This window comes from Prionailurus bengalensis, chromosome A2 (genome assembly GCF_016509475.1).
Source record: "Prionailurus bengalensis isolate Pbe53 chromosome A2, Fcat_Pben_1.1_paternal_pri, whole genome shotgun sequence".
Taxonomy (NCBI): Eukaryota; Metazoa; Chordata; class Mammalia; order Carnivora; family Felidae; genus Prionailurus; species Prionailurus bengalensis.
In genome coordinates this window covers 163,037,520-163,051,535 of record NC_057348.1, presented here as the reverse complement: position 1 = coordinate 163,051,535, position 14,016 = coordinate 163,037,520, and the positions used below count along the sequence as shown (strand labels likewise).

Sequence of the window (14,016 nt, the reverse complement as noted above, 5' to 3'; positions counted from 1 at the left end):
TGGTGGAACAGGAGCTTTTGCCCGAGGGCACTACGCCCATTGGGCGCCTCCCAGAGGACCCACCACCCCCTCGTAGCGTCACCTTGTAGATCCACTTGCCACATATGATTCGAGGGGGACGCGTACGTTCAATGCATCGCACCTGACAAGGATCATCTAGCAAATTCGTGTGAGACCCAAGCCTCGCACCCATTTTCTAAGAGTTGACCGTGATCCCCGGATGAGTCACATCCGTGTGAATGCATAACGTGTACACGCATGTGTGAATGTGAGTGGCCGTCCGGCCAAGCCATCCAGGGTGCGGTGGGGGCTCTTTGTGCAGATTCAGATGCAGTAGGGTCGAGGCAGAGCTCTAAAAGGTGCATTTCTTGGGGCGCCTGGGTGACTCAGTCGGTTGAGCGTCCGACTTCGGCTCGGGTCATGATCTCATGGTCTGTGAGTTCGAGCCCCGCGTCCGGCTCTGCGCGGACAGCTCGGAGCCTGGAGCCTGCCTCGGATTCTGTGTCTCCCTCTCTCTCTGCCCCTCCCCCACTCATGCTCTATCTCCCCCCAAAATAAATATAAACATTAAATTTTTTTTTAATGTGCATTTCTGACAAGTGCGAGGTGATGCTGATGCCCTGGGACCAGAGGCCACGCTGCCTCGGTTTACACAACCCCTCAGGAGGGTGCAGCCCCTGGAATAAATAAAGATCGTGCACCGCTTGCCCGGAAGACGGGGACCCACGTTCTCACCCTTCCTCTGCCACCAGGTGGACCGTCCACATTTCTGGATTCACCTTTGTGTTTCCATCTGCAAAATGAAGAATCCTTTGAACTGAATTGGTCGTTCCCAACTATGCATGTTTCAAGCTGCATTAAGGTGTGCTGCTGCGAGAATTTAAATTTCCCACTTTTTGGCCCAAATAAAGGTGTTTTCAATTTTAAGGCTGTTTTCCCTACAGTTTTCCTTTAACAGGTAGCAGGTGCAGCCACTTGCGGTGGTGATTGGATCCCAAATTATACATGGATTTTCCGCGTATCAAGTCCTCCGCCAGGCCTGGTAGCATCCCCGGGGTGGGGGGCGGGGCGGGGGTGGGCAGTGATACCCACCGTCGGACCCTTCAGTCCACCGGCCAGGTTTGCACTGTCGCCCCCTAGAGTCTGAGAGAAGCACAAATCTCGGTGCTGATTTCTTCTTCCACATTTCCGGACCGTCTACACCTCCCACCCGTGGATGGGGTCCCAAGGCCTGCCCTCTGCCCATGGGGCACACACGACAGAGCAGGCCAGTGCCCCACGACCACTCACAGTTGCTGGTTGTGACCTGTGACCGGTGCCAGCGACCTGAGAGGCTTTCCGTGTTTTCTCTCTCATTTTCTGAGGTCCCTTCTTGGGGTTTCTGGGTTCAGGGTGAAGGAAGATCTGAGAGCGGGGCTCCCTGGGAAAGGGAGGGGAACCGGACCCACTGGGAGATGCTCTGCCCTGGGTTCTGCGTGTTAAGCGGCTCCAGGCAGGAGGGAGGGGACAGAGATGGCATAATGTGCCCCTGGTCAGCCAGGTGTCCTGGCCCCAAGCCCTGGAAGGAGGAGCTCTGTGGGATTTGAGGTTCCGAGAGAGTGAGTCCCTTTCTCTGTTTCCACAGACCCCAGCTTTGAGTGGGGCCAAGGGGCCGTGTCTTTTAGGCTTTCTGGTCCACCTGGCCACCCCAGAGTACAGCCCTCATCCTGTCACCGTCTCCTGATGGGTGACTGGCCACCAACAGCTCGAGTGTGACCCTTCCCGAGGGCACCATAGCGCCTGGCCTTTGGGCTCACACACACCCTCGTTTCAGACAGCTGTCCCTCCTGTCTACCTGCTGCCCTCTGCTGGACCCTCCTGGATTCGAACAGGAAGACACGATGCTCCCGTCATCCTTTACCCCCGCTGGGGCAGAGCTCCTGCTGTGGACTAGTTTTGGTTTTTTAAATTTTTTTAATGTTTATTTGTTTTTGAGAGACAGAGACAGAGCGCGAGCAGGGGAGGGGCAGAGAGAGAGGGAGACACAGAATCGGAAGCAGGCTCCAGGCTCCGAGCTGTCAGCACAGAGCCGGACGCGGGGCTTGAACTCACGAACCGCGAGATCATGACCTGAGCCGAAGTCGGACGCTTAACCGACTGACCCACCCAGGCGCCCCTGCACTCTAGTTTGGATCCGAAAGCAAAACCCCTTTCCCAGTGTGAACTCCACAAACTTCTCATCCTATTTGTGACGCTACTATGGAAATCACGTCCCCACTTGTATTAGCCAACTGTGCCCACATGACCTGCCTCTTGCTGCCCATTTTGCCTCTGCCCCCCACTGATGGGGTGCCCCCTCCCCAGTTCTCAGCCACCATCAAGACTAAGACCATGTGGGGCGCCTGGGTGGCCCAGTCGGTTATGCATCCAGGTCTTGGTTTCGGCTCCGGTCATGATCTCACGGTGTCATGGGTTCGAGCCCCATGTCGGGCTCTGCGCTGACAGCTCGGAGCCTGGAGCCTGCTTCACATTCTGTGTCTCCCTGCCTCTCAGCTCCTCCCCTGCTCATGCTCTCTCAGTAATAAATAAACGTTAAAAAAAAAATAATAATAATAATAAAGAAAGAAACTTAAAAAAAATGTACGAATTGTAATCTCTTTGAAGGTAACGGCACGAATTTTGCATTCAAATCCAAGCCCCAGTGCGTACTTACTCTGTGACCTCAGGCCAGTGACTTACTCTGTGCCTCACTTTCTGCATCTACAGAATGGGGGTGGTAATAATACCTGCCTCTTAAGATTGTTAAGGGACTTAAGTAGCATAATATACGTTGTGTTAGTTGGTTGGTCCGTGGCTGCATAAACGCTGTGAGACTACTGTCCCTGGTGTTGAACTTGCTTTAATTCTAAGCCTTCCTGCTACCCGCCCCCCAGTAATTGGGGGTGTGATTATTATAACCACCACTAGGGGTCAGGCTTTGGCGCCTCTCACTTACCAAGCACACTTCTCCCGTGGGAGAGGGGCCAAGGGGATGTCTCGAGAACCCAAACGTTCAACTTTTGCGGCTCCCACCCTTTCTTTCCCTGCCCTAATCCAATACTCACTTCCTCCGCTGGAGACCTCCAGCCCCTCCTCTGGGAGGGAGATGCGTTCGGTCTTCTAGAAGTAGACCTAAAACAGGGCAGAGCCAGAACCCGGTGAGGCTTGGCCCTGAGCAACCCGGAGGAAGCTTTCACCCCTTCCCCGCGGAGGTTCAAGGCCCCACTGGTCCACAGACAGGCCCCCCTCAGAGGGGTGCAGATTCTGGCTAAAGGAGCTCCCTCCCTGTCCACCAGTGGCCAGGCTGTCCCCAAGCTGCCCAGTGCACTTTCCGGGCACACACTAACCCAACCCCAACATCCCGATGCCAATATGGTACTATCCCCATTTACTTCTGCTTCACCCAGCAATTTCACACAGAGGCGTGGCCCCCAGACTCTGCGGGATTGGCCCCTGGGGCATTTGGACATTTGAAGGTGTTTCCATTTGTCAGAATAATAGAGGAGGGACAAGCCTTTAATGGGCAGGGACCAGGGGTATTTGATATCGTGCAACAAGCAACAAGGAACAGTCCTACGATTTCACCCCAAACACACTGTATTCTTTGCGTGTTTTTTTTTAATGTTTATTTACTTGAGAGGGAGAGGGAGAGAGGCAGCAGGGGAGGGGCAGAGAGAGACACACGCACAGAACCCGAAGCAGGCTCCAGGCTCTGAGCTGTCAGCACAGAGCCCGACATGGGGCTCGAACTCACAAACTGAGAGATCATGACCTGAGCCTAAATCAAGAGTTGGACACTTAACAGACTGAGCCACTATTTCAGAAACTGGGGTCACAGACAGTACAATAACAGTAAAAATATTCAGAAGGATACTTGTACAATGTTACCACACTGTAAAAATGTATATTATTTCCAGGTACACACATAAGAAAGGCATGAAAACATTCAAAGAAATAATAAACACAAAAATCAGGCTAGTGGGTATTTCTGGAGAAAGAAGGCTTTTTTTTTTTTTAATGTTTATTTGTTTTTGAGAGCAAGAGAGACAGAGCACGAACAAGGGAGGGGCAGAGAGAGAGGGAGACGCAGAATCCAAAGCAGGCTCCAGGCTCCGAGCTGTCAGCACAGAGCCTGACGCGGGGCTCGAACCCACAAACTGCGAGATCACGACCTGAGCCGAAGTTGGACACTTAACCGACTTAGCCACCCCGGTGTCCCCAAAATAAAATTTATATCTAAAAAAAAAAAAAAAAAAAAAAAAAAAAGATCCTAAATTTTCCCAGTTAAAAATAAGGGAACAGACTTTCCATCCCTCGTTTTTCTTCTAGACTTTCTCTCTCAGTTCATCTCATATGTATGCACGTCTCTTAATGGCTAAATAGGCGGCTTGCCAGTCTGAAAACTCAGGGATGTTTCCTCCAGGAGCTGGGAGCCACCTCTCTGAAACATAATCATCAGGGTAGATATCGCCCCGCCTCCCGGTTTCCTGGGTGGAGAGGGCTTAACGCCAGCTGTCCCTTTACTCTGAATTGCAAAACCTATCTCCCAGCACAAAGATACAAGGAAATCAGCAATTTCTCTTGAGAACACACGTGTGACGAGTCGCATCTGCCTGACTACATAAAAGACTGAGATGTCCTGGTCTTTGCAATCTCTGCAGCAGATGGCCTGTGATACACTTCACATTCAAGTTTAATGCTTAGTCAATAATACAACCGTTTTCTTCCTCTTCTACCTGTATGGACAGGCTTCCTGGGTTGGGAGATTGTGCTTTTAATTATATTTTCCCAACAGGGCCCGTGTCGGGAGGCAAACGCTGGAATGTGTGGTTTGGCCAGTGTGGATTCCTGTGGGGGTCACGGCAGGGCCAGGTCCGCTGAGAGGCCTATCCTTGGACAGCCTCCCGGAACAGGGGCAAGGTCACCCTGGTGCCCCCAAGAATTGCGTGACCTCCTCTTCTGAGTCGGAGGCGTCTCATCTGTGAAATGGTGCTGAAAAATACTTTCCTCAAAGTAGGAATCAAAGTAGGGATCAAGGATGAGCATTGATTGGGGGTAGGGGACAGCATTCAGGGAGCAAGAACGAAGGAGGGGAGGAAGAAGGGAGGGACCACTTGGCATAGAGATGGGGCTGTGGGGGGACAGCCACCAGGCACTGGGGGCCATCGGAGCGGTGGTGGTACGTTTCGGGTGGGGCTGGAAGGTGAGACCAGAGCAGCAGGCAGGGGGCCAGGCAAAGGCTGTCTTCTTTGCTCTCAGGAGCTAGGTTCCGTCCTTGTATCCTTGTTACTGAGAAAAAACTCAGTAACAGCCTGAACGTGGGTGACCAGGTGAGAAAGGGCCGGGGCGGGAGGTCTGGGAAGGCTCTGTGCCCAAGGAAGGGGCAGCACGGATCCACACCCTGAGTGCTGGAGACGCCCCAGCCCAAGGCAGGGGGGAGGCAGTGGGGCCCGGCACGTGTGTGTATGTGTGTGTGTGTGTGCGCGCGCGCGCGCGCGCGCGCGCCCCTGACTCAGCAGGGACCGCCGGCGGGCTGGGGTCAGAGGCAGAGTAGACCCTAGGGGTGCTGGCTGGGGCTCGCTGGGCCGCGATGACCCCGCAGGCACCCGGCCGTCCCCGGGCAGGGGCGGGGCTCATGGCCGGGCTCCCGGAGCCCGGGGTTCGGTCCCACGGGCGGCCCGGGGCGGGGCGGGGCGGCCCCAGGCGGGCTTAGCGCACCGGACAACACTAACGCCCGGGCCAGCAAATCTTTTGTCCGGGGCGGCGCTGACCCAGCAGGGCGCCGCCCGCTTATAAAGGGGCCTGCAGCCCGAGGGGCGGGGACACCATGGCGCAGTGCTCCGGCAAGGTGAGTGTGGTCCCTCCCGGCCCGACGTTAACGACGTTACCCACATTGCGTTCCACTTTTCCCCCGTCCCGGGGAGGCGGGGGCCAAACCTAACTCTTTGCACCGTTTGCCCTTTGCATCTGACAGACCTGAGCGAAATTGGCAAAATGTCCTACCCAAACCGGGCGCCCTGGCCTCTCTGGTGTGGGAGGTGGGAAGGCCCCGTCCCCACCCCCTCCATCAGTGGCTCTGGAGAGGTTTGAGGGGTCCTGGAATCCTCTGGGTGACTAGTTCTCCCTAAATATCTCTGGGCCATCGGCCAGGCCTGTCTTGGGCAGGAAGGTGGCAAATTTGGATCTCCCCCAACCATTCTCGCTGGCTAATCCGATGCAGCCTCTGTCTCCAGGGGCCGCATTCAGGGTTAGTGCGTGAGCACATTATTCAGTCTGCACTGGCTAGGTTATGCGTCAGTAACAGACAACCCCCAAGAGCCCCTGGCGCCCCTGCACACCCTCCCCCAGGCCCAGAGGCACAGCTGGGGAGTCACGCCCTGGGCTCTCAGAGCTTCTGCCCAAGGGGCCCAGAAGGGAAGTCCTTGGCATCGGCACAAATGATTACACCGGTTACCAAGCCCCAGGAAACGTTCATTTGTACTTTGCCAGGGCCCTTAGAGGCGCACAATTCTTGAAAACCAGATAGTTACTGAATGGTTGGAGTTTCAGGGTCTACTGCAGTAAATGAACTTTGGGGTTGATAGTGTGCATGGTGTTTAGGGACAAGGAGAACCTGTCCGTGCTACGTTGCCGTAGGACATGGTGTCTGAACTGCCCACCGAGTTGGTAATGTTCCAGATCTGACACATGCTTGTCACCCACAGGAGAGGCCTAGTACACAAAGGGACGAGTTACATTGAAAAAGCCCCCTTTTTAGCCATTAATCCCTGCACCAGGCTCTGACTGGTCTCCCTGCATTCAGTGTCTCCCGTTAAGGGGCCCGGTCCCAGGCACCCGACTTTCTGAAAATTCATTGTTTGGTTATGATGATGGGGTTGTGGGTGAAATGCTTTTTTTTCTGAAAACACTTGGATGTTAGGTTTTAACAATGAACAAAAATTGAGTGTAAAGAATGCAGTGGGAGGGGCACCTGGGTGGCTCAGTCTGGTTGAGCGTTGACTTCGGCTCAGGTCGTGATCCCGCAGTTGGTGGGTTCGAGCCCCGCGTCGGGCTCTGTGCTGACAGCTCAGAGCCTGGAGCTGCTTCGGATTCTGTGTCTCCCTCTCTGTCTCTGCCCCTCCCCTGCTTGCACTCTGTCTCTCTCTCTGTCTCTCAAAATTAAACATTAAAAAAAAATTTTTTTTAATGCATTGCGAGTTTGAAAGGAGCCTGTTTTCAAATGGGCCAGGGACAAAGGGGGAATCCCTGTCCCCAGATATTTTCTGAAATTTGGTTGCTCAACCGTGAGCTCCTAGAGTAGGGAGGGCCAGGCCCCGGACCTCAACCCACCTTACATTCATTCCTTCACCCAGCTAACAGTGTTGAGCCCCTGCTGTACGCAGCTGGCCTGGGAATCAGGGTTCAATCGAGGGTGTTGGACCCCAGCTGTCTGCTCCCAAGACTGAAAGGAGAAAGCCCCTGACCCTGAGCCCTCTAACCTGGCCTTTCTAGATCACCTTCTATGAAGGCAAGCACTTCACGGGACGGAAACTCGAGGTCTATGGGGACTGTGACAACTTCCAGGACCGAGGCTTTATGAACCGGGTGAACTCCATCCGCGTGGAGAGCGGAGCCTGGGTCTGCTACGATCACCCCGACTTCCGGGGCCAACAGTTCATCCTGGAGCACGGCAACTACCCTGACTTCCTCTGCTGGAACGGCCACAACGACCACATGGGGTCCTGCCGGCCCGTGGGGATGGTGAGTGGGCCTCTGGCTGGTGGCCTCCTGCCAGAGTGACCGAGGGTCCGTGCTGCATGGTCTTCCCAGCTTTAAGATCTGATGAGGCTGTGGGATGTTTTAAAATGCAGAGATGCCCCCCCGCAAGGACCCGCCATCTCCCCCCCCCCCCGCCCCCACAACCCGTGTGTGGGCTGGCATGGGAATGAACAGGAGAGCCAGAGCCAGCTTCTGGAAGTCCTGTTTGTGTTTTTGAGAGAGTGGGGGAGGGGCAGAGGGAGAGGGAGAAAGGATCCCAAGCAGACCCCAGGCCCAGCACAGAGCCCGATGCAGGGCTCGATCTCACCAAGCGTGAGGTCATGACCTGAGCCCAAATCAAGAGTCGGTCGGTCGCTTCACCGGCTGAGCCCCCCAGGTGCCCCTGCCCCTGGAGTTTTTATACCTGACAGTTACAGGCACGTATCAGGGAACCACCTTCCATTTCTGATCCCAAAATCTTGCTGAACTTTCCACTTAGAATGCTGTTGGAAATATTAGAAGTTTCGATTTGCAACTGGACGGGGGAGAATGTAACCTAAGCAAGGCTGATTTGGGCCTGGTGTGTCCGCCCCTGTGGGTCATTTTGTGGCGCTTTTCAGGCGGCTTTGATGCTCTGGCTGTGGAATGACCGAAGGAGGTGACTAAGTCACCAGCTGGTCCTCGGGGAATTTGGGGGCGGGCCTCTGGGAGCCACACGAGTGGCTGTCATCTCACAGCGTGGCCCAGTGTGTGTAGGGAGAGCGTAGGAGGGACGTCACTACCCACGGTGATCGTTCATGTCTGCCCCCCCCCCCCCCGAAGGGGGATCCGAGGACGTAGGATTCACAGAAGTTACAAGCGCTAGCTGACCGGCTCTGAGGTCCACATGGTCAGGTGGGAAATGGCAGATTCCTGAATCAGAGGGTCCTCAGAGTCTCAGCCGTGTGTCCCTGGATGTGGGGGCCAGGTGGTCCTAAGTGAACATCTTAGGAACCCCAGGGAAGGGGCCTCCTGTATGGGGGCCCCCCTCTCTCTTCCACACGAGTCCGGGGCTTTGGCATCTCAGATTGGAAGTATGCTCCCTTAGTATTTCCACTAGGCCAGAGACATTTGGAAAAAGGAGTTAATGTGGTCGGCCCTGGATCTTGCATACTGCTGTTTAAAAAGAAAAAAAATTTAAGCTTATTTATTTAGAGAGAGAGCGTGAGCAGGGGAGGGGCAGAGAGAGCCGGAACGAGAGAGAATCCCAAGCAGTCTCCACACTGCCAGCGCAGAGCCCGATGTGGGGCTTGAACCCACAAAACCGTGAGATCATGACCTGAGCTGAAACTCAGTGTCAGGCCCTTAACCTTAACCGACTGAGCCACCCACAGGCCCTTGCATAATGCTGTTTTTATGTAAACTATCCCGGGGCCTGCTGGGAAATGGCCCTCCTCTGTCTTTCGGAAATGCAAGGAATCTTATAGGGCGCTATATAGCGTCATCCCAGTAAGCCAGCTGGGATTCCAGCAAATGAGATCTCTGTTATTTGTTTTAGATTTTTGGCTTCGTGTTTTAATAAAAGGTTCTGTTACAGTTTGTAAAATATTATCCTTGAGAGGCTTGCCCGTGGCCTGAGGCCCCGGGGTGGGGATGAAGGGCAGAGGAATGCGTTGGTGTGGCTGGGGCCTACGTCCCCCACTGCAGGCCCAGAAGGGAACCCAGCGGCCCAGGCCCTGGTCAGAGCGCGGCCACTGTGTCCCCCGGCGGTCTGGGCCGCTCCAACTCTTGGATTCTTTAGTGGAGGAGAGAGGAGATTGGACTGGTTCAGGGGCCCTGAAGCCTTTTAAAGTGACCGACCCCTCTCATCCAACCAGATCTCATGTCCTAGAACAAGCAGAGTGCTGGGTGGGCCACTTAGGTTGGGGTGGCAGGCACTCACCGGCCCCCCCCACCAGCATCAGGTGCGCCGAGCCCCGGGGCGATTCTGAGTTTCTGGCCACGTGGGTTCTGTGTTGGGGGGGGGAATGGGACTCAGCGCCGTTTGCCTTCTTTCCTTCCTCCGCTCCCGCGGGCCCGCAGCATGGGGAGAATTTCCGCATGGAGATCTTCGAGGGGTGCAACTTCACCGGCCAGTGCCTGGAGTTTCAGGACGACTGTCCCTTCCTGCAGAGCCGGGGCTGGGCCAAGAACTGTGTCAACGCCGTCAAGGTGTATGGGGACGGCGCGTGAGTAGAGGCCGCAAGGCCGCCGACCACGGCCCGGCTGGGCCCTGCACAGCCAAGTGTGTGGGGAGGCCGCCGGGCGGGCCCGACCCCAGCAGCCAGGGAGGCCCGGCACCCCCTCAGCTGCCTCCTCTACCCCAGTCAAGCAGCGGGGAGGCTTCCTCCGTGGCTCCAGAAGGCCGTGGTGAGGAGACATGGGGCCCCAGAGGTAGGCCTCCCCAGTGGGAGCAGACGTAGCAGGGCCCTTTGAGGACTAACGGTTCTCTAAGATTAGACTGAGCTCGGGGACAGTACTTTGGTCCCCTCGAACCAGAGGAAGCCCGCTCGCCCTGCACACCCCGGTCCTACTCGGCCAAGGGGACCCCTGATCTGGAGCTCTCCTACCGAGCGGGCAGACCCCTGCCACACAGCCCTTCCGGGGAGCTGGACGTCATGGCGGCTCACTTCCGGTGGACAGGTTGTGGCCACGGGGGTTTTGCCCAGGGCGTGTCTGCCCTGCTCCTGGAGAGTGGTCAGGACCCCCGTGCTGGCCTGGCTTCTGCCAGCCCCCCGTATAGTCAGCTCCTCCTGTGAGCCAGTGGGTAGCGTCATCTCCGTGGAAAGTGACCTGGCCCCCCGCTCGCTCGCTCATGAACGGCACAGCGGGGGTGGCAGCCAGGCGTCAAGTCAGAGTGTCCCCGGTGTGGAGCAGGGAGCCTCCCCTGACCTCAGTCCCGGCCCCTCTGCAGAAGAGCCCCACGCGGGTTCCGGGAACGTGGCTCCCGTCACAGCAGCCAAGGGGTCCAGTTGCTGTCTGTGTGCCCGAGGTGGGGGATCAGGGCACGTCACGAGAGGTTCAAGAGTGGTCACGGGAGGGACTGAATGGAGGTTGTGGCTGAGCCAGAGGGAGCACTGGACCCCTCGCCTCCCCGGGCCCCCCCCCAGGGGGGTTCTCTCCTCCTTCCCAGAGTCCCAGGGGGACTCAGCTCCCTCCCTGCTATTTCTCTGTCACTCTGACTCTATCCAGGGTTCCTTTTCTCCTGTCTGCCTTTCTCTGCCTTTCAGAAATGTTTGCCCTCAGTTGAAGGCCTCTGGGAATCCGGGGGTAGAATTCCAGAACAACAGTTTGCCTGGAAAACGACCGGCTAAATTATGTCTCGTGAGGCCAGAGTCATACCTTTGCGTGGAAGGCGTCCTGAGACCCCAGCCACAGTCCCCCAACACCCACCCTGGGAAGACTCCAGGAGCCTCTTTAGGAAAAGGGGGCGGGGGAGGGTGGGAGCTAAGAGTTTTGAGTGCAGGGGCCCGGGGTCTCCCGGAGCTCCCACTTACTCAGCCGCTGTGTATGGCCAGCCCCACATCTCACCCAGGGCTCTGCTCTCCTCCCTACGGGGGTTCACCCTTTGCTCCTGTGACTACCTTTAAAAACAAAAAAAAGTAAGCCCTTGGCCAGGGTGATGGCCTGGACCACCGGGTCTGGGGGTGGTGACCTCCGTCAAGCCCTTTCCTGGGGTCTGATGGGGAGCCTCCAGGCAGGTCTCCCTACCACCTCCCAGACACCAGCCGCGGTGTTCCGCTGGTTCCCGAGTTAGCTCAGGATCGACCTGTCCCCACAGACACGGGTTCTGGGGGGCATTGGGAGGGAAATGTGCCAGGTCGCTCTCCCTACTTCCTGCTACCCCCCCAAAGAGCACAGTCCCTGCTGTGGATGGGCCACGCCCCCTCCTCCCTCTGTCTTCATGCCTGGTCCCCAAAGTCACAGCAGGAAGCCCGGGAGACGGGAGCCCAGCCTGTCCTTCCTCTTCTTCCTTTTGGGGACTCCTGCATATACGCCCCGAAACCTTGGGCCTGAGCCACCCACGGGCATGAGGAGGGGGAGGAGGGGGGAGGGGCAGGAAGGCTAGGGGTGTGGGGAGGCCAGGGTGAGCCAGGTCTGCCCTGAGCTCCCCAGCGGCTCACGTACTGGGCCTCTCTCTTCATTCCTGACCCCTGACCCTTGTGCGGACTGCCCCAGGAGCCAGATGTGGAGTCGGGATGGGGCAGGAAGGGGGTGGCCGGGGAAGCTGCCCTAAGCAGGCGACTCGGGCCGCAGGTGGCGGGGGGGGGGGGGGGGGGGGTGAGGGGGGTGGCGTGTGACTTGGGCAGTCACTCCCTTCTCTGGGCGGGCTGGGCTCAGAAATTCTGAGTCTGTGTCTCAGCCAGGAGAAGGCTCCTTCAGCAGCCGAGTGCTTTGGGGGGGCGAGGGCCACAGTGGGGTTCGCTGCAAAGACAGAGTCTGGGCACCCCATGGCCTGGGCCGGAAGGACCCCAGCGACCGGATCGGGGCGTGTAGCCCCGCTTTGCTTCCCGCGGTGGAAGAGCCAAGGGTGAGGGAGCATCAGAAGGGAGGAGGAGAGGCCAGCCCCACAGGCCCTGCCCCACACCTCTCCCCCTCAGCTCGGGCCCCCACATTGGCCGGGAGGGGTGAGGGGTGGCGGGCAGGCGGGAGGCGGTCAGACCCTGTGCTGCTCCGCGGCTCACGGCCGCCTGGCCTCCCTCTGGCCGCAGGTGGGTCCTGTACGAGGAGCCCAACTACCACGGCCGCATGTACCTGGTGGAGCGGGGTGACTTCCGCAACTACTCGGACTGGGAGGCCCACAGCTCTCGCGTCCAGTCGGTCCGCAGGGTGGTCAACTTCTTCTAGCGGCAGCCCCTTCCGGCCCCACCCTGGGCTCAGACCCTGAGGAATAAAGATCATGGAAAAGGAGAGCTGAGCTGGCCTGAGTGATTTCCCCGCCCCTCCCTGACCGTGGGGCAGCCGGCAGGGCACCTGGGCCCCGGGCTCAGGCCGGGGAGCTGAGGGCGGCGGAAGGGGCCAGAAGGGATCTACAGGCCCTGGCGCCGAGCCCTTTCATTTGACACGGGAGAGGCGTGCGCCCTGAGCGGGAAGGACAGCCTCCCGGTCCCAGAGCCAGCTCCCCGTGGAGCCAGGATAGGGCCAGAGCGCCTGTTAGGGGAGAGTCGGGGAGAAGTAAGGGGGGGCTGAGGCCGCCGCTCCCTCCCGCCTGTGCCTCTCCTGACTCAGCAGCCCCGGGGCGGCCAGGCCACGTGGTCTGCTCTGCAGCCAAACGCCTGACCCAGGGTTCATGAGTCTGCCTCTCTGGCTGATCTTGGCCTTGGGGTTTACGGGAAAGGCCCCTCTGAAAAGATGGGCTGGGCCTTAGGGACACATTGCCCGCTCGATCGATCGTGTAATGGGGGCTCAGAAGATTCGGGAATACGCGGACCCCGAGGCAGTGGAGGAGGAGACTTGGAAGGAGCCGTCAGGGCTGAAGACCATCGCTCCCTCGCCCAGCCTGCTCCTGGGGCTGGGCAGACCCAGGGGCCTGGCTCCCTTCACCCCCTTGGGTGAACCCGTGGACCTTGTTTGTGGCCTCCGCCCTCTCCGGGACCCTGGGTCTACCCTGTTGGGGGTCTGAGCCAGGGGCAAGGGAGGGAGGAGCCTGTCCTGAAGGTGGTGGGGTTTCTGGGAATAAGAGGGTCCTCGCTCCGGACACCTGCCCACCCACACTTCAGTGTCCAGCCTCCCCTCCCCCGTGAGACAGGATGGGAGCCTGCGGGACACTAGCAGTGGCCCAGGTAACTTCTGCACCCTGCCCGGGGCTCCCCACCAGAATCCTGAACCACGGAGCAGCCTGGACGGACCCCGGCTGTTCAGATGGGCATAGAGATACTCGACAGGGAGAGGCCTCAGCTGCTGTCCTCCCCTGTGGGCTGGGCTCCTGGGAACACAAGGGCACTTGGACACTCGGACAGGGTTTCATGGAGATGAGGAAACCAAAGATGTCTACACTCGCTGCACCCAGACCGAGGTGCCTGGTGGGAAGAGGGATGAGGGGCTGCGGCAGCCTGAATTGCTCCCAAGAGTTCTGACCATTGGCTCAAGCTCGAGCTCCAGCTCTACAACCCCCCCCTCACTCTGTGATCCTGGGGTCCCCTGCCCCCGCCCCACAGTTTGCCCCTTGACTGGCCACACAGGCTCCCGCCCCCTCTTCTCCACACATCTTGCTTGTGCTTTTCCAAGTAGGGGGAAGGGGTC

General features: G+C 58.0%; 1 protein-coding gene across 1 annotated transcript; it reads left to right on the top strand.

Moving 5' to 3' along the window:
• The first annotated feature begins 5,722 nt into the window (after positions 1–5,722).
• On the top strand, positions 5,723–12,684 carry CRYGN (crystallin gamma N). The gene is made up of 4 exons (XM_043589970.1): positions 5,723–5,866; positions 7,510–7,758; positions 9,817–9,962; positions 12,486–12,684. The coding sequence occupies exons 1-4, from the start codon at positions 5,846–5,848 to the stop codon at positions 12,619–12,621; spliced, it is 552 nt and encodes a 183-aa protein (XP_043445905.1). The 5' UTR covers positions 5,723–5,845; the 3' UTR covers positions 12,622–12,684.
• The last annotated feature ends 1,332 nt before the right edge of the window (positions 12,685–14,016 follow it).